The sequence below is a fragment of the Martes martes genome (genome assembly GCF_963455335.1).
Source record: "Martes martes genome assembly, chromosome: 4".
Classification (NCBI taxonomy): Eukaryota; Metazoa; Chordata; class Mammalia; order Carnivora; family Mustelidae; genus Martes; species Martes martes.
The window spans coordinates 66,365,806-66,392,567 of record NC_137891.1 but is presented as its reverse complement, the minus strand read 5'-3'; the positions used below and the strand labels follow the sequence as shown (position 1 = coordinate 66,392,567).

Genomic DNA, 26,762 nt, shown 5'->3' with positions numbered 1-26,762 from the left:
TTGCAACTGGTAATATGTAGTTCTAATTCTATGACAGTAGCTGAATGTGTGCTGATTGACTATGTTTGGCTCAAGTATATATTTAATGCTATTTATGATCATTTTCTATTTCAAAGAGCATTATTTGCCAAAGCTAAAAATGGGGGCACAGATGAGATTTTAAGATCATCTGAGTTAATCAAATTAATCAAGATGAAATCTTTGGACAGTCTTAATACATCTCAGGAAAGTAAGAGGCTAAAGAACAAAGGCGGTTCCTAGAAGGAAAAAGCTTGTATCAATTAAAAAAAATTATATTTCTTAGTAATTAAAAATAATGACAAAAGTTTTCAGTTCTCACAAACATCTTAATCCTTCCCAACTCCATTGTCCAGAGAGCAGCAGGAAGCTCATTGTAGCTTCAGCGTGTCCTCAGAATGTCACATGAATTACTGACACAAAAACTGATTTCACCTCTTAGAAGGAAAGGTCAAATCTAAACAGCACAGTGAGGATGGAAACAAGGGGGGCTGCCCATACAGGAAACTAAGCAGAACCCACAGAGAAGCCTGTTGGGGAGTAGAACAGGGAGAGTGACTTGACTGAGGGCTTTTCCTGCCACTGGTGTGGTTCACCATTCAGACAAGCCAAGGGACCTCCCAGTCATTAATGACCATCTGCTAGGTGAAAACACGGCCAGCCTTTAAGGTCCTCGTGAACATATGCAGAATTTCGTCTTTAGCTGGTTCTTTCCAATTCTTAGTTGATTTCAACAAAGAATTAGTAGTCTCCTGTTTGGGAGCATAAAATTAGTAAATTAAAGAGAGATAATCTCACTGTTTTCTAGATTCAATTTATGTCTTTTCCTAAACTTCAGTAGCAAGATTAATAGATTATTTCTTTACAGTAGATAAGGATCAAAGAAATTTGAATTTTGATTAAGGATACCCTTGCCCTCAAGAATCCAAAGGTAGATTATTGTCTAGTTGTGGTCTCTTGTTCTTTAAAAAAAGAAAAAAGAAGTAGTGGAAATTGTTGCAGACTTTTTTTTCAATCTTAGGACTGACGAGGAGTGATGAAAACAAGAATAAAACTCATTAAGTGGGGCTGTCTTGTTCTGATACGACAGGAAATCATTTCTGCCATAACTAAAACCTAATGACATTATAAAGAAATATCAGTTTATAAAAATTTTTATTAAATCTTACAAATAGAACTAAATTTTTATATACTTTAACTTGAAAAATATAAATATCTTACTGTGATAATTTTTTCTCTATGGAAAAATATTTTAATTCAAACTGATCACAGTTGTTATAAGAAATGTAAGCAGGACTCTAATTAATTAATTTACTAATAATTGTTCTCTAACAGTAATCTAACTCCAGACTCTAGAGGGTATTTTTTCTAGAGGATTTTTAGACATTGTTTCAAAAGTATATTTTACTTTCAATGAAGAAAATATTTTAAATAACTATTTTCACACAATCAGCATCAAGTTAGCATTACATTCTCTTAAAATGCAGATTTTAATTTCAATTTGATAGGCAACAATGAAACTTGAAAATACATTTTAGCTAAGGCTTTTAATTTTCTTTTAAAGGTAAGTCTTTTTAAGGGAGATGCTTATATTCACTGCTGAAATACCAATTTACTATCAAAAACCATTATTTTTGCTTTGTTTTTGAGGCCTACTCTAACGCTAATTTTTACATTTCTAGCTCCTGGATTTGCACCTTCTGGGAAAACAACAGATTATGCCTTTGAGGTAGATATAATCAATCCACTCTTTCTTTTATGAATGACTTGAAAAAAAATTAGTATTTTTTATTAGTATTTTGCTAATATTTTTGTGTTTTTTTTTTTTTTTTTAATTCATGAGGGACAGAGAGAGAGAGAGAGGCAGAGGCAGAGAGAGAAGCAGGCGGGACTCGATCCCAGGACCCTGGGAACATGACCTGAACCGAAAGGCAGATGCTTAACCAACTGAGCCACTGAGGCGCCCACTAATGCATTATTATCTCATTTGAGATCTACTCTTAATTGGTGTTCCGTAATCTCATTATTTGATCAGACCCCATTTAGCAAAGTACCTTGTTGGGGTAATGAAATACAAATTTTCAGATAACATGAGTAATGTTTAGATACTGTCTGTCTTTTGTTCAGCCATCAAAACAGGACAAATTCCCAGTTCTACAAACTCTCCAACTTACATATGTTGTAGGTTACAGCTTAGTTTTGTAATTATAACAATTCTAAAAGAGGTCCAAGTAATGTTTTGAAGCAAGAACAAAGGAGCAATGAATTCTGATGAATTTTTATCACACTATAATTATATAATTATTTGTTTAAATCTCTGTCTCCTCCTAGTTCAGGAGTCATAAATTAAAATGAAGGACATGCTAAGGAATATATACTTTATTCTCTACACAATAAGGAACGATTCATTTCATTTATAGGTTTTTAGAAATGAAACACACCTATATCTAAGTCTTTTTTCTTTTTTTCCGCAGATGGCCATTTCAAATATTAGATATGGAGCAGGAGTTACAAAGGAAGTGGGAATGGCAAGTATTTAATATTCCTACAGTCTTTTTGTTAGAAATGTTACCTGTCTTTTAAAACAAATGCAAACTGACAAGAGTTGAGTCCTTTGTTTTTAAAAATGTGCAGTGTTAAGTTGGCCAGAGAGAGAGAGTCTATTGCAGTTCTCGGGCAATGAAACCTAACTTATAAATTATTTTTGTTGTTTTAGGACCTACAAAACATGGGTGCTAAAAATGTTTGTTTGATGACAGACAAGAACCTCTCCCAGCTCCCTCCCGTACAAATGGTTATGGACTCCCTAGTAAAGAATGGCATAAGTTTTAAGGTTTATGATAATGTGAGGGTGGAACCGACAGATAGAAGGTATTATTTTATTGCTGCTATTTACTTTATGTAGAAGCCAACACATCTCACTGTTACTTAGAACTTGCTCCAGGCCTTTAATGGTGTGGCAGTTTATTTCTGAAAACAATAATGACATGATGGCTTTTCTTTTCCCTTCTCTGAGCTTCATGGAAGCAATTGAGTTTGTCAAAAGGGGAGCTTTTGATGCCTTCGTTGCTGTCGGTGGAGGCTCCACCATGGACACCTGCAAAGCCGCTAATCTGTATGCATCCAGCCCTCACTCTGATTTCCTAGACTATGTCAATGCCCCCATTGGGAAGGGAAAGCCTGTGTCTGTGCCTCTTAAGCCTCTGATTGCAGGTAAAGAATGTTTGTACGTTTTATTTTGCAATTGGCAAAAGGTCTTAGGAAAGGTGCAAGCCAGAAATTTTAGGGTATGTTTCCAAAGCTTTCTGATTTCTTCATTTCAGTGTAGTACAGTGTTTGGAGAGCAGAACAGATAGCAGTTCATTTATGTTTTAAAATTCTGATCATTATTGCACAGACAGACGATTTGGGTCAGTAGTGGGAAAGTTTGCAGATTTATGCTAGGGAGTCATTGTGTGAAGGAGGAGGGAAGGTTATCATTTCCATATTATTAGATCCCTCTGTTGGCAGGTTTGCCTTCTAAACCCCTCTCTGCTTTGTCCCATTCTGCCAGCCACCGTGGAGTTTAAGGGGAACATTCGCTATTATTTTTCTGGTGTTGATTCAACCCTTTCTTCCACACAATGGCTCTTCAGCTGACCTGGGGCTTTGTCTCTTCTCTAGGACATGTGGCCAGCATGGCCACATCTCTCTGGGCAACATCTGCTCTGTGGCTGCCCTGGGGACAGACACGCAAATCCAAGTCAGAATAGCTTGTCTGACCCCTTGGGATCTTTGGGTCTTTTCTTCCCTCCCTCCTATTTTATGGCTGTTAGCGTATTACTGCTTAAAGTTTTATAGTGAAAATGCACTAACTGGTAACTGGATAATATCTGTCTGAAGTTTTGTCCTCTCTTTTCTCCCCCTCGACTGCCCCCACCGTGAATGGGCCCCGTGATGGTATAGGAGTAAGTTGAAGGCAGATGAACTGCTTTGATGTGAATGAGCAATCAGCAGGGAGCAACATAATTGATGTCTGGCAAACGGAACCCTCTGGTGAAACTGTGTCAGCATCACACAGAGGGGTGATTAGTAAAGTTTAGAAACTTGACAGAACTACAAAACCACGGAGCCTAGCAAAGGCAGAACGTTACTGTGCTTGCTGCCAGGAGGGAATAAAGATGTCTTTCAGAGAAGGCATATATGAGTTTTCTAACCGAGATGCCGAGCAGCCTGCCTCTGAATGCCCGGCTGCAGCTGCTTAAGCTCGGGTGCTAGAGTTCCTGGGGTTCCTAGCTGTTTATGCAGAAACAGGGCACGTAATACATGGTAAACATCCACACATGTTAGTACAGGCATGGACACCATACATACATGTCAGGCCTGTATACATGCTGGCACAGGCACTGACATCATACATATGTGTTAATACAGGTAAAGCTATCACACATACTCATCAAAGTGCACGTAGACGTTAGACATGCCTACACATTATGCAGACATGAACACCGTGCACGTGAAATGTGTGCATATTAATGCAGACACTGCCATCACATATGGATAGGAAACGTGTTAATGCTTACAGGCACGCTATTACGCATGCATGTAAATGCAGACACGGACAGACATATGAAGCATACATGCGGATTAACATAGATACGGACCTCACATGAGCAACAGGGGGATCAGCGCTTCCTTCTCTAACTTTGTTCCTTGCTTCCTAAGGCTGAATTAAGTATCTCCACTGACCTTTACTTAGATGCATTATGTAAATTAATGTTATTTTATTCAAGTCCCAACTACCTCAGGAACTGGGAGTGAAACTACAGGAGTTGCCATCTTTGACTATGAACACTTGAAAGTAAAAACTGGTAAGAACTGTGCCCATAAAAATCATGTTTAATTCTCTCTCTTACCTTTCAACCCCGCGGTCTTTTCTTTAATCCTAATATTTAAAAATCAAGGAGTTATAGAGCTAAGGGCATGTATATACACACATTTTCTTTCTCTTTCCAAGTACATGTAAAAATATGAAACAGTCTAATAAACTTCTCTGAGAATTACCTACAAAACATAGTGAAATGCCATAATCTTGATTGGCCATTTCTCTGCTCAAGTTAGTAACTGTACGTCAGTGCTGAATGATTATTCCCTTTCTTGGACATCTTTTTAACACGTTTTTCATTTCAACATTTTAAATCAATTTCATTGAGATATAATTTTTATATAATAAAATGCATACATTTTAAGAGTCAGTCTGGTGAATTTTGGCAAATAGGTATACCCATGTAACCACTATCCCAATCAAAGTATAAAACATTCCCATCACTCCAGAAAGAGTGAAGGTCCCAGGCCTTTGTAGTAGAATAAATTGATATTTGACTGCACATTTATAGTAACTTCTCTTTTTAAAATTAAATGACATTATCCTTTGATGTTATTGAAGATAACAGTAGCCAATACTTGAATTCAATCTTACAGTTTTTCAAAGACTTTTACATAATACTTTCTGATATGAGCCTTACATTATCTATGTGGGATAGAAGCCCTATATGGTTATGATCTAATGGAGAACTCAGAGAGACTAAGTGACTTGGCCAAAGACACATAGCAAGCTGCAGAACCAGCACCGAAACCACCAGTGTGCTAGTAAACCAGCTCTCTGACATTTAATCAGTAAATAAGCCCCAGTTTCTAGTACTGGCCAATTTCTTTGGTGTAAATACTCCCACCATTGCCAGTGACATCATTCAAACCAGAGTTGGGAGGAGATGTGCACACTTGGCTCCTTCAAACACAAGCCTCAGATCCACTGAAAAACCCAGGTTTCTGACTCCAGATCTCTTTCCACTGTTCTTGCTGCCTCCCTTCATGAGAATGAATCTCATATTTTTAATTTTTTAAGAATAAATTGTTATCCTAAAGTAACTTAATTTCTTAAAATGGTGTCCATAACTTTTGCCTCTGTTGAAAATCCCTGTTTAAGGCATTGCTTCCCGAGCCATCAAACCCACACTGGGACTGATCGATCCCCTGCACACCCTGCACATGCCTGACCGGGTGGTTGCCAACAGTGGCTTCGATGTGCTTTGGTAGGTACCAGTGCCAACTGGAGGGGCTTTTCCAGGCCCTGCATCTCTGGACTGTATTTTCTTGCTGAAAGCACTTGCTAAGCATACTTCAGTTAGTGTTCCACAACCACCCCAGCTTTAGCTGTCATTATCCCCTTTCCTAGATGAAAATGTGGAACCTCCAAAGGATGGTGACCAGGTGAGCTCCTGGATGAGCCTCAGGCCACTGTTCTAGATCAACTGTGCCAGCCACAGCTACTGCCACAGGGACACAGGGAAAGGAGTGGGTGGAGCTGGGGTGCATCATCTCAGACCCACAGCACCTGCGTCTAGGGCTACAGGAAACAGGAAACGGTCAGGGCTGCCATGGCATGGAAGAGGGCAGGAAAGAGAGCTGACATCCACTGAGCGGGATTGTGCTCACATGTCAGGACTTCGCACACATCACCTCACTACAGCTCTGCACCACACGAGAAAGAAACCTGCCGTGGAGATGTTCAGTAACTTGCCAGAGTCATGCTGCATGCTCCCTGGGCTTCAGCTGCCATGTGCTGATGGCTCCCTGATCCATGTTCCTTCCAGGGGCCTCAGGGAGACCCACGGACGCCTTTCGCGTTCAGCATGTCCCAAACTACCTATTTCATCTACTTGCACATGCACATTTTTTCACATTCTAACATCTCTGAACTCAGAACACATCTTAAGATCTGCGGCGCAACAGTACGGTTTTCTTCCTCAGTGGTATTTTTAATGATGCGTCTTATAATGCATGGCATCTTAAATTCGATGAAATCCCAATTTATTCTCCACCTCCTCCCACCACCTCACAGCTTGTCCTGAGTCCCTTAAGTTAGTGAGCAGCAGGGCTTGCTATGAACTTCTTTCTTATGTGCACACATAGCCCAGTACTTCCTACCACTTGTCTTGCTGGGCTCTCTCCTGTCTGCTCCCTCCTCTTGAGCCTCATTGTTCCCATCTTGGTTCAGACCTGCCCAACTCTTGCTTGGATAACTGCAGTGGTCTGCTCGTCAGTATCTCTGCTTCCAACCCGTAGTCCTTCTGTCTGTCCTCCATACTGGCCTCGGCAAGTTTTCAGAATGCAATATAATCATCACACATACACATGCACTCATACACATATACACACACCTTTACCTGACAAGTCTTTTAGTGCCTTTCCATGCCTACTGCCAGATGGCCAAATTTCTTTGCCCTGGCATGTCCCCAATGCTCAGCTCTCTATCTCTTTGGAGAATTCATATTCCAGTTCCACTGGAGCACCCTCCCCTTGATGGAGCCTTTGCTGACAGCCTCCCCACCTTTCTTCTCCTCAGGTACAACTGACCACTCCATCCTTTGCTCTTCCGCATTGGGTGGACTTCCCTTTCACATGCCCATCTTCACTGCACTGTGAGCTGGATGAGGACAAGACCATCTTACTCCCTTTCCATCCCTGCCCCTTGGCACAGTGACTGTCACGTCATAGGTATTTGGTTAATATCTCCCCACATGGATGCTCCATTCTTGCACTGCCCACAGATTGGACAGATTAAGAACCATAAAGCCATAGTATCCATCCACCAACTATTTAAAAGAATTTCCAATGGTTTGTTCGAAAGATGTTATCTGCTTCTCAGGCATAGAAGAAATTCTCCATTCTAAGACCAAAAACCATAATTCATGCCTGAAACAGTTCATCTTACATTGTGTTCCCAATGCATCACTGATCTAGATGGCTATGTTTTGTTTTTTTTGTTTTTTCTCTCTTCTGCCTTTGATTCATTAGAATTGATGGCAGGCCATCAGGTGGAGGAAATTCTGAAGCTTGGTCCTTGAAATAGCCAACCTTTAGTTTAGGGCATATCGGAAAAAGTAACTGAATTTTATTTTTTAGGCCAAAATTTAATAATAATGGTGAACTGTAAGTTTTACAATGTGCTGGTCATTATTCTAAGTACTTTACATGTACCCCCTCATTTAATTTTTACAGCAACACCAGGAAGGCATACTATTATTTGTCCTTGCCTTAGAGTCACAGGTTAGATAGTGAGTTACCCCAAGCCTGCTACAGGAAGGTCTGGTGCCGGGATTTACAGCTCACCCCGGCGTCTGTGCTCTCACCCACTGCACTGTACTCTTAATAGAAGGCTCATGTAACTATGACCCTCCTTAGGTAACAGGTATTTAATGGTAAATATATTTTACATGGAAATCATTTTTTAGATTCAGGGATTTTCTTCATAACCCAAATAATGTAAAAATTCAACATCATAAAGATTTATTTGCACTAGAAAGGGGCCATACGTAATCCAGCAACATATACTGGTCAAAAAATAATGTTGTTAATATAAAATTCAGTGTTAATTTCTGTAATAAGCAATGACTGCTGTAGGCAAGAGTCTGACCTGGTGGAACGCACTGTGATTATCACTGCCACGGAGCTTATCTGCAGTGGAGTGAGTACTGAACATGTCCAAGAGAGTCTGTAATCTGAATGGAGGGAAAAAAGAAGGTGCTTTCAATCTGTGTGTTTTAAATATATCTTGTTAGCCATGCCCTGGAGTCCTACACTGCCCTCCCCTACCACATGCGGAGCCCCTGCCCTTCAAATCCTATCACCCGGCCAGCATACCAGGGCAGCAACCCAATCAGCGACATCTGGGCCGTCCACGCACTACGGATCGTCGCTAAGTATCTGAAAAGGTATGTGGCCCAGAGGAGATAGAAACAGAACAGAAGGGGTACCTTGCTGGCTCAGTCAGTCAGGCATGCAAATCTTGATCTTGGGGTTGTAAGTTCAAGCCCCACATTGGATGTCAAAATTATTTAAAAATAAAATCTTTAAAAAAAAAAAAAAGAAAAGAAAAGAAAGAAAGAAACAGAACAGGAAAACCACATTCCACCCTCACATAAAATGTAGCATGCCAGATCCTGAAATAGCCTGAACACGCCTGTTCACCAAAAGATTAGTCAGTGGATGTAGAGGAGCACCAGAGACCAGCAAGCTCTGGAAGGATGAAAAGATGGGGAGGGATGCATGTGAGGACAGATGAAACCTGAGTCCTTCAGTCTGAAAAGGCAAAGGCAAGGGAACAAAATATGAGCCCCTGATTTCTGAAGGACGCATCTAGAAGGATTATTCATCAAAGCCTTGAAACCAGAGCTCAGGTGAGGGCAGATGTCCTCTGAGATTTGGCTACACCGAGAGCTGAAATGAGACCCAGAGAGGCAGATGTTGGCCAAGCCCACGCAGGCCCTGTCTGAAGGCAGAGTCAACCCAGTAAGCAAACTCACATGAACTGAATTTAAGAAACCAGTGTCTAGAGTTGTCTGTCCCAGGAGATATAAAAAGCTTTCTATGGGGTGGCTGGGTGATGGACATTAGGAGGGTGCTATGGTGAACACTGTGAATTGCGTAAGACTGGTGAATCACAGACCTGAACCCCTGAAACAAATAATACATTATATGTTAATAAAAAATAAAATAAAAAATGTGGCTTTCCTGAACTGAGACATGTTATAAGTACAAAATACACATCAGATTTTAAAGATAGTATGCAGAAAAAAAGAATGTAAAAATCTCAATAATTTTTATATTGATCATATCTGAAAAATGTTATAGTTAAATAAAATATTATTATAGTTTTAAAAAGTAAAAATAAAAAGCTTTCTAAAAGATTTCAAAGGATTTATAAATGCTATAGCCATGATTGGCTCCTAAGAGAGCAAAGATATACTTAGAGATGAAAGCTGATCCCTGAGACATTAAGACCTACGCACGGCAGGTTGGACCTTGATGTGAACATGGTGCTTCCTCTGGCCCCAAGCTGGTAGCTGTACAAGAGAAGGAGCTCAGACTGCATTTTGTCATAAAGCAAAGGGAAGGGACACAGAGCTATTTCAGGAGACCATCAGGGAGCAGGGAAGCACTTGCCTGGGTAGTCGCAGATACAGATAGTGGTCAGCCAGCATGAGACGGGGACAGAAGGCTTGGCAGAGCACAGTGGAAGGTGAGGGGGTGTAAAGGACAGAAGGAAAGCTAAAGCCCCATCATCTGCTCTTTCGTCTTGGCATTCAGGGAATAAGAAACGAACTCTGGGTTTGGAAAGGAGCCACAGATGCCTAACCATTCCAAGTGAAAGGAGATAAAAGGCTGTAGCACACTTACTGCATAACAGGAGCCCTTACTCCAGGCAAAATCATGAAAAGCAAGCAAGGGGTGGTTTGTCATTCTTGGCAGTCTTCGGCTTCCTCCCTGGGGCAGGGTTTCTAAGCCAGCATGTGCTGGATGGCTGAGCTGCATGTGCAAGGGGCCTTTGAGAATTTGCTTTTACAGACTGGCGTCGGGACATCTAGAGCAAGCAAAGGCTCATCCTGCAATAACATCCCATTTCCATAAGGAAAAATATTAAAATAGTACGTGTGGTTTCAACAGATACTAAAAGAGGCCTCCAAAGGGTTCTATTTGGGGCAGTGTCACAGAAAGAAAGATGGCGGGGCAGGCTGCTTTTAGCCTGCAGGTAGCCCCAGGCAACAGGGACTCATTTCAGAGAACCAGTCTGGGTCCTGTCCATTCGGAGTGCGTGTTTACTCGCAGTTCATTCACAGCTGCAGTCAAGCTCACTGACAAATGAAGAAGAAGAATGAGTCTTGGGGCACTTTTCTAGAGCAGCTCACAGTCCAAGGGTCAGTGCCTTGCTTCCCCCAGCACTTTCATCACATGAGCAGCCTGACAGCACATTTATTATGCCTTTGCCCAAAACCAGTGATAAGAAAATATGTTTACCTTCGGTTTTCATTGAGAAGACAAGGTGTCGTTTGAATAAGTTGCCTAATTTTTCTTCCTGCCGAGTAGAATTTCTTTCCTCCCAGGTCTTTCCCTAAGGCAGTTCTTGATTCGATAGGAAATGCCAATGTTGACGTAGGTATTTATATCATCCACAGGGCTGTCAGAAATCCCGACGATCTTGAAGCAAGGTCTAATATGCACTTGGCAAGTGCTTTTGCTGGCATTGGCTTTGGAAATGCTGGTGTTCATCTGTGGTGAGCAAACGTGAGATTTTATTTCTTCACCTAAGCTATTGCTTTTAATTTAAAAAAATGTTTATAATTTAGGACAAAGGGTAAGACCTAAATATGCTATAGAAAAAAGAAATTTAACTGAGGGTCCTGGAATGTTTTCTTAATTCAAATGTAATTTACTGGGTCATAGATTTTTGTTTAAGTTTTATTATATTTTTTTAAACATACTCTAACCCTAATGTGAGGCTCCAACTCATGACCCTGAGATCAAGAGTCACATGCTTCACTGAGCCAGCCAGGTGCCCTTATAGATTTTTTTTTTTTTAACAGCCTTGAGATATACACTATAAAATTTCCTGATTCAAAATGTATAATTCAGTGAGATTTAGCATATTCATGGAGTTGTACAGCCATTACCACAATCGATTTTAGAACATTTTACTGCCCTGAGAAGAAATTCCATACCCCTTGGCTGTCATCCATCAATCCTCCTACACCCCTCAGTCTTCAGCAACTAGTAATCCACTTTCTGTCTTTATAGATTTGCCTGCTCTGGATATTTTATATTAATGGAATTATTTAATATGTGGTCATTTGTGCCTTTAACTTAGCAAAAAGTTTTCATGGTTCATCCATACATGCATCACTATGTCATTCCTTTTTATTGCCAAGTAACATTCCACTGTATGGATATGCCACATTTTATTTTTCCATTCATCAGAAGATGGACACTGGGCTGTTGCCACCTTTTGGCCATTATGAATAATGCTGCTATGAACATTTGTGTGCAAGTTTTTTGTGTTGATATATGTTTTCATTTCTACTGAGTATATACCTAGGAGTGGAACTGTTAGGTCATATGGTAACTCTGTGTTTAAATTTTGAGAACTACTACTGTTATCCACAGCAGCTCTACCATTTTACATTTCCATAAGCAGTGGATAAGGGTTTTGATTTCTCCGCATCCTCACCATGTGTTGGGGATTTTTAGAACCTCAAATGCAAGATTTTTTTTCCCCTACTAATCTCTCACAAAAAGAAAAGGATGAGAATCATTGTCTGTAGCCCAGAATTGATTTGTTTGATCAGAACTTTTTGGTATGATGCTTTAACATTGAATACCTATGATCACTGAGAATTAAGAATAGGCCTTTCCTATGGAGGGTATAGTGGAGTCACCCCAAAACTTGGCTGCTGAGAGCACAGATTGATAACACCTTTCTAAAAAGCAGGTGAGTGGGGTGCCTGTGTGGCACCAATCACCTGCTTTGTGGTTGGCACAAAACCAACTCTTGGTTTTGAGTCTGGTCATGATCTCAGAGTCGTGGTATCAAGCCCTGTATTGGGCTCCACACTCAGTGCAGAGTCTGCTTAGGATTCTCTCCCCTTCTCCCTCTGTCCCTCCTGCTAGTTCTCTCTCTCTCTCAAGTAAATAAATAAATCTTAAGAAATAAATAAATAAATAATAAAATAAAATAAAAAGCAAGGGAGCAAAATCTCCCAAGAGCCTGAAAAATGTTTATATCCTTGGGCCCACTAATTTTAGTTCTATGAATGTAGACAAAAGAAATCATCATCATATGATCAAAGAATTTCTTTATAAGGATAGTCACCTAAGTGGTACGTATAATTGAAAATTTTAGAAACAATCTAATTTCCAACAGTTTGGGAATGGTTAACTGAAGTGCAGTACACAAAGAATAAAGTAAGGCTATTAAAATTAATGTTTTAGGGGCACCTGGGTGGCTCAGTGGGTTAAGCCTCTGTCTTTGGCTCAGGTCATGATCTTAGGGTCCTGGGATCAAGCCCCACATGGGGCTCTCTGATCAGCAGGGAGACTGCTTCCCCTTCTTTCTCTCTGCCTGCCTCTCTGCCTACTTGTGATCTCTCTCTCTCTGTCAAATAAATAAACAAAATCTTTTTAAAAATAAATAAATAAAAATAAAAAATAATGTTTTAGAATAATAGAAAATTATATGGGAAAATGTTTGTAAAGAATATTAAGTGGGGCGCCTGGGTGGCTCAGTGGGTTAGCTTCTGCCTTTGGCTTAGGTCACAATCTCAGGGTCCTGGGATCGAGCCCCTCATCAGGCTATCTGCTCAGCGGGGAGACTGCTCCCCCCCCCGCCACCACCGCCTGCCTCTCCACCTACTTGTGATCTCTCTCTATCAAATAAATAAATAAATAATCTTTTTTAAAAAAGAATATTAAGTAATTAAAGCAATGTTTGCAACTGTATGCACATATGATCATAAATTGAAGATATGCATAATAAGACTAGAAGAAACATTATATAATGGTTCTCTTGAAGAAAAAGGATTGTGGACTGTTCTAATTTTTACAAAGAACATATACAACTCTTAAAAGAAATCAAACTAACATGTTGGATATCGTTAGAAAGTTACTTTTGAAAGCTACATGAACCCTTTCACATCATGAAAGCACACTAAGCAATCATTTTCCACATACTGTGAAGCCCAAGAAAGGTCAAGCATATTCCCAAACAGCAATTCAGAGAACCAATAGCTTCTGATCCATCTCACGAAAGGGATAGGCAAGGGATACCTTTTTGGTATCCCTCATACCATTCACCAAAATACTTGGTCTTCCTCTGAAATGTTAAGTCTTTTGCTGAATAAGCCCAAAGTCATCCAGTAACCCACAGAAAAAGACTTATGGACCATTTTACTATTGTAAAGCGTTTCATTTATAACATATTAATTATAAATACATAAGCTTCTCACAAAATATATCTCCCGGGTCATCTAGTAAACTAAATTAGTCCTGTTTGTTCACCAAGAATTCAAGAGTATATAAAAAGTGTTTTTTCATCAAAACAAATCAAACCCCATAAATAAAAACCATGATGCCTTTTCTTGATAGCCTTTCAAACTACAATAATCATTTATGAGTCAACTCTTTTAGCATGTAACATTTGAAAACACGTATCAATTATCAATGGGACAGATCACTGGAGAGTCAAGCTTGCATGTCTAACACAGCACATCTTGGCTCTTAAGACTCCCACCCATTGTCAGCTGTGCAGGGGCACACTGCCAAGCCAGTGCAGAACAAAACACAAAATGCATGCCCTGAAGCTTATTAAAGAAACTTCAAAGTACATTCTCGATTTCTTCAAGATCATCAAGTTAATCAATGTGTTTGGGAAGCAATTTCTGCATTTGACCTACAGTTCTAGGAGCATTTAAATTTGAACATTTCAGAGGTTTTGTTAGCGAATATACAAAATGTCCAATGCAAGAATATATTGTTGTATCAAAGAAAACAGAATGTATCACTTTGTGAGATAACTCTTTTGTCGAGAGACCGTGAAGGGCTCTCCCATAAAAGTATATTTGTTTTTTACTTTGAATGTCTGATAGCTATATGTCAACATAAGAACTTTCTTTCTTTTCTAGCCATGGAATGTCTTACCCAATTTCAGGCTTAGTGAAGACATATAAAGCAAAGGATTATAATGTGGATCATCCACTGGTGGTAAAATCATAACAAATTCTTTATTTAAATTTCATGTTCTTTGCAGTTGCCATAAATGTATTTGTTATGTGGATTTGTCAATTCTTGATTGCTTGGAGTGTTGGAGTGTAGGGTAAAGTAATTCAGTATCTAGAATAATGCAGGCTGAAGATCCAACTTTGCCCCAGTGGTCACCACATTTTGTTTCTCTTCAGCCTCATGGCCTTTCTGTGGTACTCACCTCCCCAGCGGTATTCACTTTCACAGCACAGATGTCTCCTGAACGGCACCTGGAAACGGCAGAAATATTGGGTACGAACCATTACTCATGAATCTGTGACCTGCATATGTGGAGCATTTTGTAGGGCTGCTTCTGCGGATAAACTATAGAGGATAATAATACCCATAAAGTTTCTCTGAAAGAGTTTAATAATAAAATGTGAGTGACCTGCCTAAAGTCCTATCTAGCACTAAAATTCTGTAATTTTGCTTCTAATAGTCTATTAACAATGAAATGGAACCAAATATTGCTTATATTAAGGTTGTAGTAATGCTATTTATCTTGTTTCCATCCCTAAGAAACATGAAACTCTTTACTTAATATTAATATTGCAAGTGCCTTTTGCTACATTTAATAGGTAATAAAAAGAATCTTGTTTCAGGAAGTAACAGTACATTCCCAATTATAGAAAGTCTAAACCACCAGAAACTTTATAAAAAGATCCCAAAAGAAGAATTTGTTTTGCTGCTCTGTAGAATAAATAATGTCTATAACAAGACACCCACAGTGCTTTCTGAATCTCACAAGCAATAAAATTATATGCAGCCTAGCTTCAATGTTAAGTAAAAATTTGGGGTATTTCTCTAAGATGAGAACTCTTACAAGTTGACTTTGAGAATTTGATTAACTTTCCAAACATTTTATTCCCATACTTATGTTCAGGGTAGGACGGGAAAAGCTAAAAAGAAACTTCATTATGCTCTTCTAGCACCAGCCGTTGGAGAGGTTATTTCCAAGAAGATAGGCGTGACCACAGACTCCTTCCATGTGCCCTGCTTCACCTCCACATCTCACACTCATGGGTGTGCTTCCGTAGAGTTCCAGGTGCTGGGCTGTGCAGGGAATGCTAATGAGAGAAGTCCAGGGTAGAGAAGCAGTGCAGCGGCTCGATTTCCCAGCATGGGCTGCTGGAAATATGGTGCCCACCTTACCAAGGATTTTCTGTCCCTTTCCCTTTTGGATCGGGGGTATTTTTTAGCCATTCTGGGCACTCGGATAGATGCCTGGTAAATATGCAGTGGCAAGTAGGAAGGAGCCCAAATAGTAGGCTTGATGTATGGTAAATGAGAAAGTCTTAGAGAACTCAAAGCTAAAATTCCAGGCAACCAACGATGTTACTGAGAAAGCAATTCCTCCAGTAGACAAAACTCAGGGTAGAAGAACCCACCACCTCTTCCCCCTTGCATAGGAAGATTTGTTTACTGTGATTCCACACTTAGCCATTAAATATTTTAACTCCCAACGTAATTTTCGGTTTTCTCAGCTTTATACCAACTTATTCTCTTTCCTACCCTCTCTTTTTTCTAAAACACTTCACAGGAAAACCCAGAGGCTTTGATGGTGTGTTTTATGGCAGCAATCCCAGGAACATAAAAACCTCGCAAACCTTGTATCGTGTGTCACCTTTCCACCTAATCCGTATTTCAGCTGCCACTGTGTAATACAGACTGGTCTTGTCAGGCAAGGTTTACCTTCCATCCAGCCACTCTGTCAACTAGTCTCATATCGGGTTCTATTTATACCTTTTCCTGGATTACTAAAACAGCTTTCGCTGTCATAGAAGAAAAAAGTTAAAACCAATTGAATAGTGTGCTTCAGTAGGGACATAAACTATACATTCTAGTCTCTTTTTGAACAATACAGAGAAAGGCAGCTTAGACTCAACATGACGCATTTGGGATAATGACTTACGCCACATCTGTTTGTCAAGGGCTTCACTTCCTGGCAGTGAATGTGTTCGACCAGAACGGCTGAGGGGCTGGAGAGCTACGGGTCTGGGGACTCTCACTGCTACCCTGCCTGAGGCCAGCACCCCTAGCTCTTCCACACTGATGTCTCTTAAGGTTTCATGTATCGATTACTAATCGTGTCCAGATTTCCACCCCTTGGCAACCTCCTTTCCCCTTCACCAACAACATTATTACCTACAGGGTAAATACTGTTTTCTGAGAGTCTTTATGTTCTTGGTTCTGTCTGACTAGTTCTGCAATATTTACTTAGAGGAACCTGCCCTGCCCTTTGGCAATGCGCCCCAAAATAAGAAGTTTTATAGCTATAGAAAGGAAATACTTCCTTCCCTAGCCGCACATAATCCATTTTTGTAATTTTCCTCCTTTGGGGCAATGTTGGAGCTTTTCTACCTCTATGTCCTTGCCTTATAAGGTGTTTGCAAGGGGTTGGTCTTCTCCTAAGATGTTGCTGTGAGAAAAGACACTGAACACATATACCTCTAGATGTCAGCAAATTCCAGGCCTTGAAAGTTACATAAGCTGTGCTTTCTCCTACAAGCGCTCCTTCCTCCTCATCCAAACACCAGCCTTCTTTTTCGGTCTCCTCCCTGTGCTTCTTTGCTTGGCTGAGTTCCTCTTCTTCCCACCACACCAGGGGCGAGCAGCCCATTGCAAATGCGAAAGCCAGCTCAGCCTCAGCCAACTTCTCTACAGAGGACCTCGGGGTTCTGCAGGCTGGCCTGGCCCATCTGTGTTCTGTGGGGTTGGTCGCTGGGCTGGCCTCCATGTGGAGGCACAGCGGTGCTCTTGTCCTTGGTGGTAGGGAAGCAGCAGGTTATATATTCAGCTATCTTATGACTGAATGACACCCTCTCTCTCTCTACAGTCAGCACTTTGTGTCTTCTAGGAGCTGACACCCGCACTGCCAGGATCCCAGATGCTGGGCCTATTTTGGCAGACACACTCCGGAAATTCTTATTCGATCTGGATGTTGATGATGGCCTAGCTGCCATTGGTTACTCCAAGGCCGATATCCCTGCATTAGTGAAAGGAACACTGCCCCAGGTAAGAGATGCAGTGTGTCCTCACTCCCTTCCGAGAAGCACAAAGCTGCTGGGAAAACATGGTCCATTGGGGCTGTCTTGGGGGAAAGGAAAACCCAGGGGTCCTCCAGCAGCTTTCAGGTCCCCTCCACACCAGACAGCAGCTCTTCTCTTCCCCTGTGGGAAGAGGCCAGTCCCCCCCACCTTTATATTCTTCCATAAAACTGGCTTTTTTTTTTTGAGCTTTTATGATATAACTGTAAGGATCTTTTATAAAAACGCAAGGCAAAAGCAATCACATTTGTCTTGAGGTATGGCAAAATTTCCCTTTTTACCAGTTCTGCTCTTTTAAGAGTCTTCTATAAAACCACCTGAAGCCGTTCCAAAAGGACCACTAATATTATTTTGTATTATAAACATTATAAATTCCTACTATTTTGTGGAAAAATAGGCATAGCCTTTAAATCACTGTTATTACAAAATCACTTTTTAATGTATCTGGGAGAGTATATTTTATACATATATATACCCATCTGTGTCACTTTGGGTCTTGTTTAAATGATGCTTAAGAATTTAAACTGAGCTGCCAACCTTGATTAGGTAGAATCTAATAGATGTAGAGATTCCCCTCTAAGTTTCTTATGAAGAGAATTTACCTTCCCCTTGCACCTCTCTCACATTTTGATCAGATACCCTTGTGCTGTATCAGAATCTAATAGGCTAAGACCCCGTTCACTGTAACTCACCATAAAATAGAGCCAGAGCCACAAGCTCTCAGGTTTTGGACCACACCATGCTCACCGTGCCCAGAGTGTTCATTTAGTTCCCCTGTCTAAAATGGGAAAGACTTGGGGCACCTGGGTGGCTCAGTGGGTTAAAGCCTCTGCCTTCGGCTCAGGTCATGATCTCAGGGTCCTGGGATCTAGTCCTGCATCGGGCTCTCTGCTCAGCAGGGCGCCTGTTTCCTTCTCTCTCTCTCTGCCTGCCTCTCTGCCTACTTGTGATCTCCGTCTCTGCCAAATAAATAAAAATCTTTAAAAAATAATAATAAAAAAAATAAATAAAATGGGAAAGACATGGATCACTTAAACACTGTAAGGATACGAGGGCAAGGCACTTCTACCCAAAGTTAAGGCAAACATGGACCTATTGCTGACTCTGAAACAGAGTTAACAACTAGACTATCCACCCTGCACAGATTCCTGCTTACTGTGAGTGCTTTTCCCTCACCCCACTCTAGTTAAACAAAGGCCTCACACTAGCTTCTTCTCCACTCGGCAACTGCTTAGAATGCTGAAGACCTCACCACTCACATAAGTTGATACTAGTACAGATTGGGTCAACGGACTCACATGTCCTAGGAGGTAGGTAGGTAATAGCAATGAACAAAGTAATTTAAAGCAGCAGGGAGTGATGGGACTTTGGTGAACTGGCAAGTTCCCAATCCATCTTATTGTGTGAGTGCCTTTTCAGCTACAATGCATTATCCCCCCACAGAAATTCTGGTCCCCACGTAGAGTTTGCAATTTCCAAAAAAAAAAAAAAAAAAATCCAATTGGTAGAATTTCCAATTTCCAACAAAAATCAACAGTCTGGATGTTTGTATTGTATTCCCTGATTACTCACTGTACAAACCAAACATGGCCCATGGGCCAGCAGGTTCCCTGATTTCGACTACAACCCAGTAGCCTCAGCTGCATCTAAAAATATAAATGAGGGGCACCTGGGCGGCTCAGTTGTTAAGAGTCTGCCTTCAGCTCAGGTCATGATCCCAGGCTCCTGGGATCGAGCCCAGCACTGGGCTCCCTGCTCAGTGGGAAGCCTGCTTTTCTCTCTCCCACTCCCCCTGCTGGTGTTCCCTCTCACATGGTGTCCCTCCCTGTCAAATAAATAAATAAAATCTTTAAAAATAAATAAAGTAAAATAAAATATAAATAAATGAGAAAAAGAAACATCTCTAAGTGTAGCTGAGCACTTAGGCTAGCTCACAAATGCTTAGTTCTAAGCAACAGTCCAAGGGACTAAAGAGCCAAAAGATACGACCAACACAGTTATTTTATCCAAACCTACTAGGCTGTAAATTCCATGAGTACAGGGACATGTTTTGCTCACCCATCCTCAACTGCACCAAGCACAAGCTAGGAAATGTGTCTAATGGACACATACCTGCAGCCCTCTGTGCAGATGAACATAATAGCTGAATGGTGGTAACTTTTTCAGAAGTTTCCTTACACTTAATAGGACCCACCTAATGACAAAAAGCCATGAAAGCCTGAGACCAATTGATGACCACAGTTTTGACATGGCCTTTGGCTCTGACAGCACAGTTCCAGTGATAGTGTCCGTTCTGCAGGAGGGGTTCTGGAAAGTTCTTCTGGCTCAGGAATGTGTGTTTGTCAACCTGCAGGGAGGGTAGCCATGATTTTCGGCTAAAACTGTGTGATATTCTTGGCTATTTCATTGCTAGTGGCAACGCATCTTCCAGCCATTGGCTCATGTTGGCAAGTGTTTGCTGTTTAAATTCTACTGCATTCAGTCTTTTACTTTCAGAAACTGTTCCAGAAAGCAACAGATCCAGACTAACATTTGAGACCATCCGCTAACACAGAAGCTAATTAGGTATCATATTAAATACCTCAGGGCATGTATCATACTGGGGAAATCACAGAGAGCAAACCCTTAATTAGACAAAACTAGTTTCTTAGTTTCACAAAAGGTAAACTGGATCTTTTGAATACAAGTCCTGTCTGTAGAGGAGGAGGCCAGGATCTCCTCATGCCGTATTCAAGAGGCAGCCCCAACACGAATGCTGCTTTTTCCGTCACGTGTCTGCGATGGGGAGAGGCGTAATTTTAATAGACTAGCACTAGTTCCATTTTGGAGTCCATGGAGTTGAAACCGTGTTTCCATATACGGAGAGGGCAGGGGATTCACAGGACTTCCGGAGGGATCTCCACCATAAGCCCGTTTTGCAGATGAAGAATGATTATGGGTTTTTTGTTTGGTGTTTTTGGCAGCGGTGAACATTTTACAGGAACGCTATGGCAACTTCAGAGTTTTACACATGCAGCAGGCTAATCTTCACTTATTAGTATCTACAGGATTTAAGGTCATGAGAGGAATAGACTGGCTGCTGCGAAGAATATTGCCAGAAAGATTATTTACATAGTCAACATTTGATAAAGCTTCTTTTATGTTCAGCAAGGAGGGATCGGTTTTCTCTGGAAGGAACAAGCAGGCCAGTATTCTTGACCAAACACCACATCCCATACCGGTGGCAGCAAACAGCAGCCCTGTGTACGGAGGCTTCCAACCGCCATAGCCAGGCTGCAAGGGGAGCAGGCAAGAATAAATTAATCTTCCAAGAGGGATTTCTGAAACCTCTGGAAAAAAACATTTACATTTCAAATCAAAACATTTCATTTCTGAGGAGAGCTGTCTACCAAAATGAGCACTTCCACTCCCTGGCTGACAGGCTAGCCGAAATGTTATTTTATGAATGTGCTAAAAGCAGTAGTGAGGATTTATTTCAGTGCCCATGTTAATCAGTTGTCCTTCGGTCTTACACGTCTATAAATAATAGCGCATTGCTGAACACATCTTAATTTCAGAGAGTTTAGCTTTTATATGGCATAGAGGGTATGAGTGGGGAGAGATCGCAAACTTTATGTCCTCATCTAACCTATCGCGGGGTATTAGATATGTGAGGGAGAAACTCAGATCAGCTTGGCCTCAAGTACTTCTGAAACTCCTCAACTACTTCACCAAAGATGGACAGGATCGTTTTAAGGGCCTCTGAGCTCATCAGAGAAGATTCTCGTTAGAAACAGAACAGTGTGGCAGGAATTGTCGGCCATAGCCAATGCTGAACTTCAGTCCTTGACCCTGCCGCCAACACAGATGTATGCCACCATGAACAAGTCTCTGCCTTGCTATGGATTTTCAAAATTCTTTAGAGTCTCTGAAGATCTGCTGCAGTGTAAATACTTACTTTGGTTTTACCCATACTCATCAGCATGTCCCACCATCCTTCTCCCATCTGTCCATCCATCCCTCCTAATGATTTTTTTAATCATGGTAAAATATATTTAACATAAAATTTACTATTCTAACCATTTTTAAGTGTACAATTCAGTGCCACTGAGTACAGTGTTGAGCAACCATCACTACTATGCATTTTCATAACTTTTTAATCATTTTGAATAGAAGCTCTGCTTTATTGCTTAATGGTGAAATAATAACTCTCCTTTCCAAGCTCCTGATAAACTCTATTCTATCCTTTGTCTCTATGAATTTACCTATTGCAGTTACCTCATATAAGAGGAATCAAACATTTGCCCTTTTGTGTCTGCATAATGTCTTCACTTAGCATCAATCTTTGATGTGTCTGAATTTTATTCCTTATTATGGCTGAGTAATATTCCACTGCACGGATATGCCACCTGTTGCTTATCCCTTCATCTGCAGGACACTCGAGTTGTTTCCACCCTCTGGCTATTGTAAATAGGGATACAATGAACACTGGTGTACAAATATGTCTTAGTCCCTGCTTTCAGTTCAGTTGATTATATACCTAAATAAAATTATAGGATCATAGGGTAATTCTCTGTTTATCTTTTTGAGGAACAGCCAAACTGTTTTCCATAGAGGCTGCATCATTTTACATTCCCATCAACAATGCAGGAGGGTTCCAATTTCTCCACATCTTCACCAAGATTTCTTATTTTCCATTTTTTGCATAGCTGTCCTGATGATGGGAAGTGAGAACTCATTGTGGTTTTGAATTGCATTTTGCTAATGACTAAAGATGTTGAGCATCTTTTCATTTGCTTACTGGCTATATATCTTCATTCAAGAAATATCTAGTCAAGTCTTTTGCCTATTTTTTAGTTGGTTTGTTTGGGGATTTCTGCTGTTGAGTTGTAGTAATTATTTATATATTCTAGCTATTAACCCCTTATCAGATCTATAATTTGCTAATACTTTGCTCATTGAGTTGTCTTTTCAACCCCCAAGAGTGTCCTTTGATGCATAAAAGTTTTAAATTTTGATGTAGTCCAATTTACCTATTTTTTTAATTGCCTGTGCTTTCGGTGTCCTATCCAAGAAATTATTGCCAAATCTAACATGAAATTTCCTGTTTTAGTTTTAGTTTTTAGAGTTTTAGTTTTTAGTTAGAGTTTTAGTTTTAGCTCTTAGATTTAAGTCTTTACATTTAGGCCTATTTTGAGTTAATTTTTTAATACATCCTTCTTATTTTCATTCTTCCTTTTACCTTACAAATACTTATTGAGGTCCTACTGTATACCATGCATTGAATGGGATACAGGAAGGAGGAAAATGAAATCTCTTCATTCCCTCAAGGAGCTTACATTCTAGTGAGAGAAGACAGACAATGGGCATCTAATCAAATATACAAATAAGATACAAATGAAATCATTTCAGATAATGATTACTGGTATGAAAGGAAACCTGGGTAATGGGATAGTGATTTCACCTGGGACAGTGTGGCAGGAACTCCGGCAAGGGTGGTCACAGAGTTTTCTGACTAGAGGTGAAGGCAGCCATGTTAAGATCTAGGAGAAGAGATGTGGGAGAAGCGCTCCAGGCAAAGGGAAGAGGACCTGAGACAGGGTGAAGATGAGCATTTTTGTGGGACTGAGAGGGGATGGTGGGGTTAACTGAGATGAACTGATGGGAGAATAGTCAGCGCTGAGGTGAGCAGCAAGGCAGGAACAGAGTGGCATTGGAGGCCATGGTCTTGTCATTGCAATGGCAAGCCCCAAGAGAGCATTTAAGCAAGTAATGTTATGAACAAATTTATACTGGAGGGAAGTTATCACTCTGGGCTGTATGGAAATGGCCTCCAAGGGGAGAGAGTAGAGCAAAAGTGGAAACAGACTTTTGGAGGCGGGAGTCAGGATGACTTAGACTTGGGTTGTGGTGGAACAGAAAGTGATAAGTGGTCATATTGGGAATTGACTTTGGAGGTAGATCTGACAAATTTGCTGGTGGATTAGAGAAGGGAAAGAGGAATCAAGAGGACTCCTAGGCTTCTCCCTGAGTGACTGGGTGTCACTGCTGAGATGAGAAAAATGGGAGGCAGGTGGAGTCAGTTCTGTCTTGATGATGTGAATTTTGAGATACCAATATCCCCCCTCCCACCATTTTCACTAATTCAAGAAAGAACTGTCGAGCACCCTAGCAGGCACTGGGCACGAAGAGTGGGCACAGCCCTGCCCTCATGGAGCTGCCTCATCTACCAGCTATGCTCCCACACAAGTACTTATCCTAAGAAAACAAATCAAGAGACCCAAGAGAATGGAACCCAAACTCTGGCATATACCTTAATTTCATTTGGGCCCAGAAATTTGGACACAGGGTAGTCATTATGGTATCTTTTAATCTCCTGTCCCGTTGGGATTAAGGAGACCCTGCTGGGGGTATACATTGCAAGAGGGTGTGCCATCTTCGCTGACTTCACTCACTAACAGGAGAAATTGAGCAAGTCACTGAATTCATTTAGGAAGGTAGAAATAAAACCTTAGTTCATATTAAAAAGGAGTCACTTATTGTCCACAGCCTGAAAGATGATGTCCTAATGAAGTCTTTTTTTTTTTAAAGAGTTTATTTATTTATTTGACAGACAGAGATCACAAGTAGGCAGAGAGGCAGGCAGAGAGAGAGAGGGGGAAGCAGGCTCCCCACTGAGCAGAGAGCCGGATGTGGGGCTCGATCCCAGGACCCTGGGATCATGACCTGAGCCGAAGGCAGAGGCTTAACCCACTGAGCCACCCAGGTGCCCCCCTAATGAAGTCTTTTTGAATATACCTTAAGTCCAAGTTGCAAAATACTTTGTCTTTGAAGTGAAGGACAACCCAGTTCTATTTCCTTGGCAGCTCCTGCCGTGCCTGGGACAGTGGTTTCTGCACAGAGACCCTCCCCTCGCCGAGGCTGCTGTCTAATGGAGTTTGGTCAGTATTGCTTTGTACCCGAGGTTCATTAGGTTTTGTACTTTGGGCAGAAGGCTACTGGCTTCCTGAACTTTTGAAAGCTTTGTGGGAAAGAGGAGTCACTTGATAAACTTCTGAGTTGGGGGATCAGCTAGCATGAAGCAAACAAGAAATAGGATTTTTAAAGATAGGACCATTCTCAAGTTTCTTACTGCCAAGTTAACTTACATAACCTAGTAGCTTTAGCAAACTATCTTTTCAAAACCCTGGGTAAATCCTTTATTGCTTCCTGTTTCAGGAAAGGGTCACCAAACTTGCGCCACGCCCTCAGTCAGAAGAGGATCTGTCTGCTCTGTTTGAAGCTTCAATGAAACTGTATTAATTTTCATTCTCACTGAAAGAATTACCACTGGCCATCACAGTCCTAACCACTGAAGCCAAGCTAGCCAGAACTGACTTTTCATCTCCACATAAAACATACCTGTTACCAGTTTGAATGTGATACAAACTTATCCTCCAAAAGATTCCCTGTGCTCAAAGTCAAGCTACTTCCATAAAACCGTGGGAAAATGACCACTATGTCGGACGTTGGGCTAGACTTTAAGGATCCATGTTCCTGTCCCAAACCCCACAGATTGCCACTGCTCTATTTACCAAATGGGCAAAAACTCAGTATCTATCAAAAACATAAATGCACATATCCTATGCCCAGTAACCCCAGTCTAGAAATTTATCCTATAGAAATACTAGCACAAGCATGTTAAGAAGTATGTCAAGGATGTTTCTGGCAGCACATTTCCTAATAAAAAGTATGAAAGAACCTAAATAGTCACTAATAGTATAGCGATAAATCACAGTATATTAAATAATGGAATGCTATAGTGCTATCAGTAAGAATGAGATAAATCTATTGGAAATATGCCTGTGATATACCACTAAACTGCAAAAAAGCAGAACAATTATATCTTTGCATGGTCTGACTTTTACTTACTAAATTATATATAAATATATGTCTAGAGAGAAAAGGAGACATGTCAAAATATTAAAAGTTATCACGGGAGAAATGGAATTTGGGGTACAGAGAATTGAGAAAATAGTCACTTTATGTTTTATACTTCCTGTTTTTATTTCATCAACATCTATATTGTTTGGCTTTGTTACAACAAGCACATTTTCTGGCTTTAAAAGGGCCAAAAAAATAAAGGGGCAGCAGAACAGAAAAATTCCACTTCATTGTTTTAGGTCAGATTCATCTTAATTTATAAAAGTACTAGTAACCTAATATTTAAGGATTAAAACAGACCCAAAGAGGAAAAATATTAGAGACTGATCCTCAGATAAATAAATTGTTCCTTTGAGAAAAACACTAACATCCTACACGGTAATTCCCTCTTTGGAAAGATATGTTTGGTGCTCAGAATAAATTAATTCAAAAGCAAGCCGTGTTGCAGTTTATAGACTTCAGCCTTGCAAGTAGAATCTAAGGATGGTCGTCTGCCTGCTATCCCCAGCCTCCAGAAACTTCTACAGCTCATTTCTCCTCATAAAGGTTCCCACACTGATGTTTTTTGCCTGCACCAGCTTTGGCAATCTAGATCTCGGTGTACTTGGGATTTAGTCATGTTTTAAACTGAATTAAAGTTTTAATCGAATAAGTTATGTATATATAATAACATCAGGACTTTTAAAAATGCAAGAGAAGTGTATTACTTACCTTCAGCCTGGCCAGGCCCACTTTATCTGTATAAAGTTCTTTATTTCCTTAAGATCTTTTAAATAACACTGAGATAATATTGATAGGTTTCTCTAACTACAAACATAAAATATGGTCAGTACCAAAAACTGGTAATACAGAGATAAACACAAAAGAAAGTTTGTTCATATTGTACCATCCAGAAGACAGCCACTATTAAAAATTTGGTTTATGTTTACTATATGCATGAATGTATTTTTGACTTAGAAATGATATCATTAGGATATAGTTTTAATTCCTACAGAACACTCAAATCATTTATACCAAGTGGCCAAAAGGCAAGCATAGGACAGTACCAACAGAATTTCAGTTATACCTTGCAGACCATAACTAGCTAAAATTCCCTCCAGCGTTTCATAAGTATCATGGGTTTTGAAGGCAAAAGCTGTGTGACTGAGAGTACAGCTAAACTCTCTGGCCATCTGAGATCCTTCA

General features: G+C 40.5%; 1 protein-coding gene across 4 annotated transcripts in view; it reads left to right on the top strand.

Annotated features, from left to right (window-relative positions):
* Positions 1 to 26,505, top strand: part of ADHFE1 (alcohol dehydrogenase iron containing 1) — a 33,484-nt gene extending 6,979 nt beyond the window's left edge. Inside the window, exons 3-15 of one of the 4 annotated variants that reach the window (XM_080800324.1) lie at positions 1,701 to 1,747; positions 2,493 to 2,546; positions 2,735 to 2,889; positions 3,035 to 3,231; positions 4,791 to 4,868; positions 5,984 to 6,089; positions 8,619 to 8,771; positions 11,013 to 11,111; positions 14,511 to 14,589; positions 14,784 to 14,880; positions 17,486 to 17,643; positions 24,521 to 24,595; positions 24,873 to 26,005. In XM_080800324.1, coding sequence (XP_080656450.1) covers positions 1,701 to 1,747; positions 2,493 to 2,546; positions 2,735 to 2,889; positions 3,035 to 3,231; positions 4,791 to 4,868; positions 5,984 to 6,089; positions 8,619 to 8,771; positions 11,013 to 11,111; positions 14,511 to 14,589; positions 14,784 to 14,880; positions 17,486 to 17,643; positions 24,521 to 24,586 — 1,289 coding nt within the window. In that variant the 3' untranslated portion in view covers positions 24,587 to 24,595; positions 24,873 to 26,005. Of the gene's footprint in view, positions 1 to 1,700; positions 1,748 to 2,492; positions 2,547 to 2,734; positions 2,890 to 3,034; positions 3,232 to 4,790; positions 4,869 to 5,983; positions 6,090 to 8,618; positions 8,772 to 11,012; positions 11,112 to 14,510; positions 14,590 to 14,783; positions 14,881 to 17,485; positions 17,644 to 24,520; positions 24,596 to 24,872 lie in introns of all 4 variants that reach the window. The other 3 variants (XR_013966639.1, XM_080800323.1, XR_013966638.1) reach the window with 3 other exon arrangements.
* Positions 26,506 to 26,762: the final 257 nt, after the last annotated feature.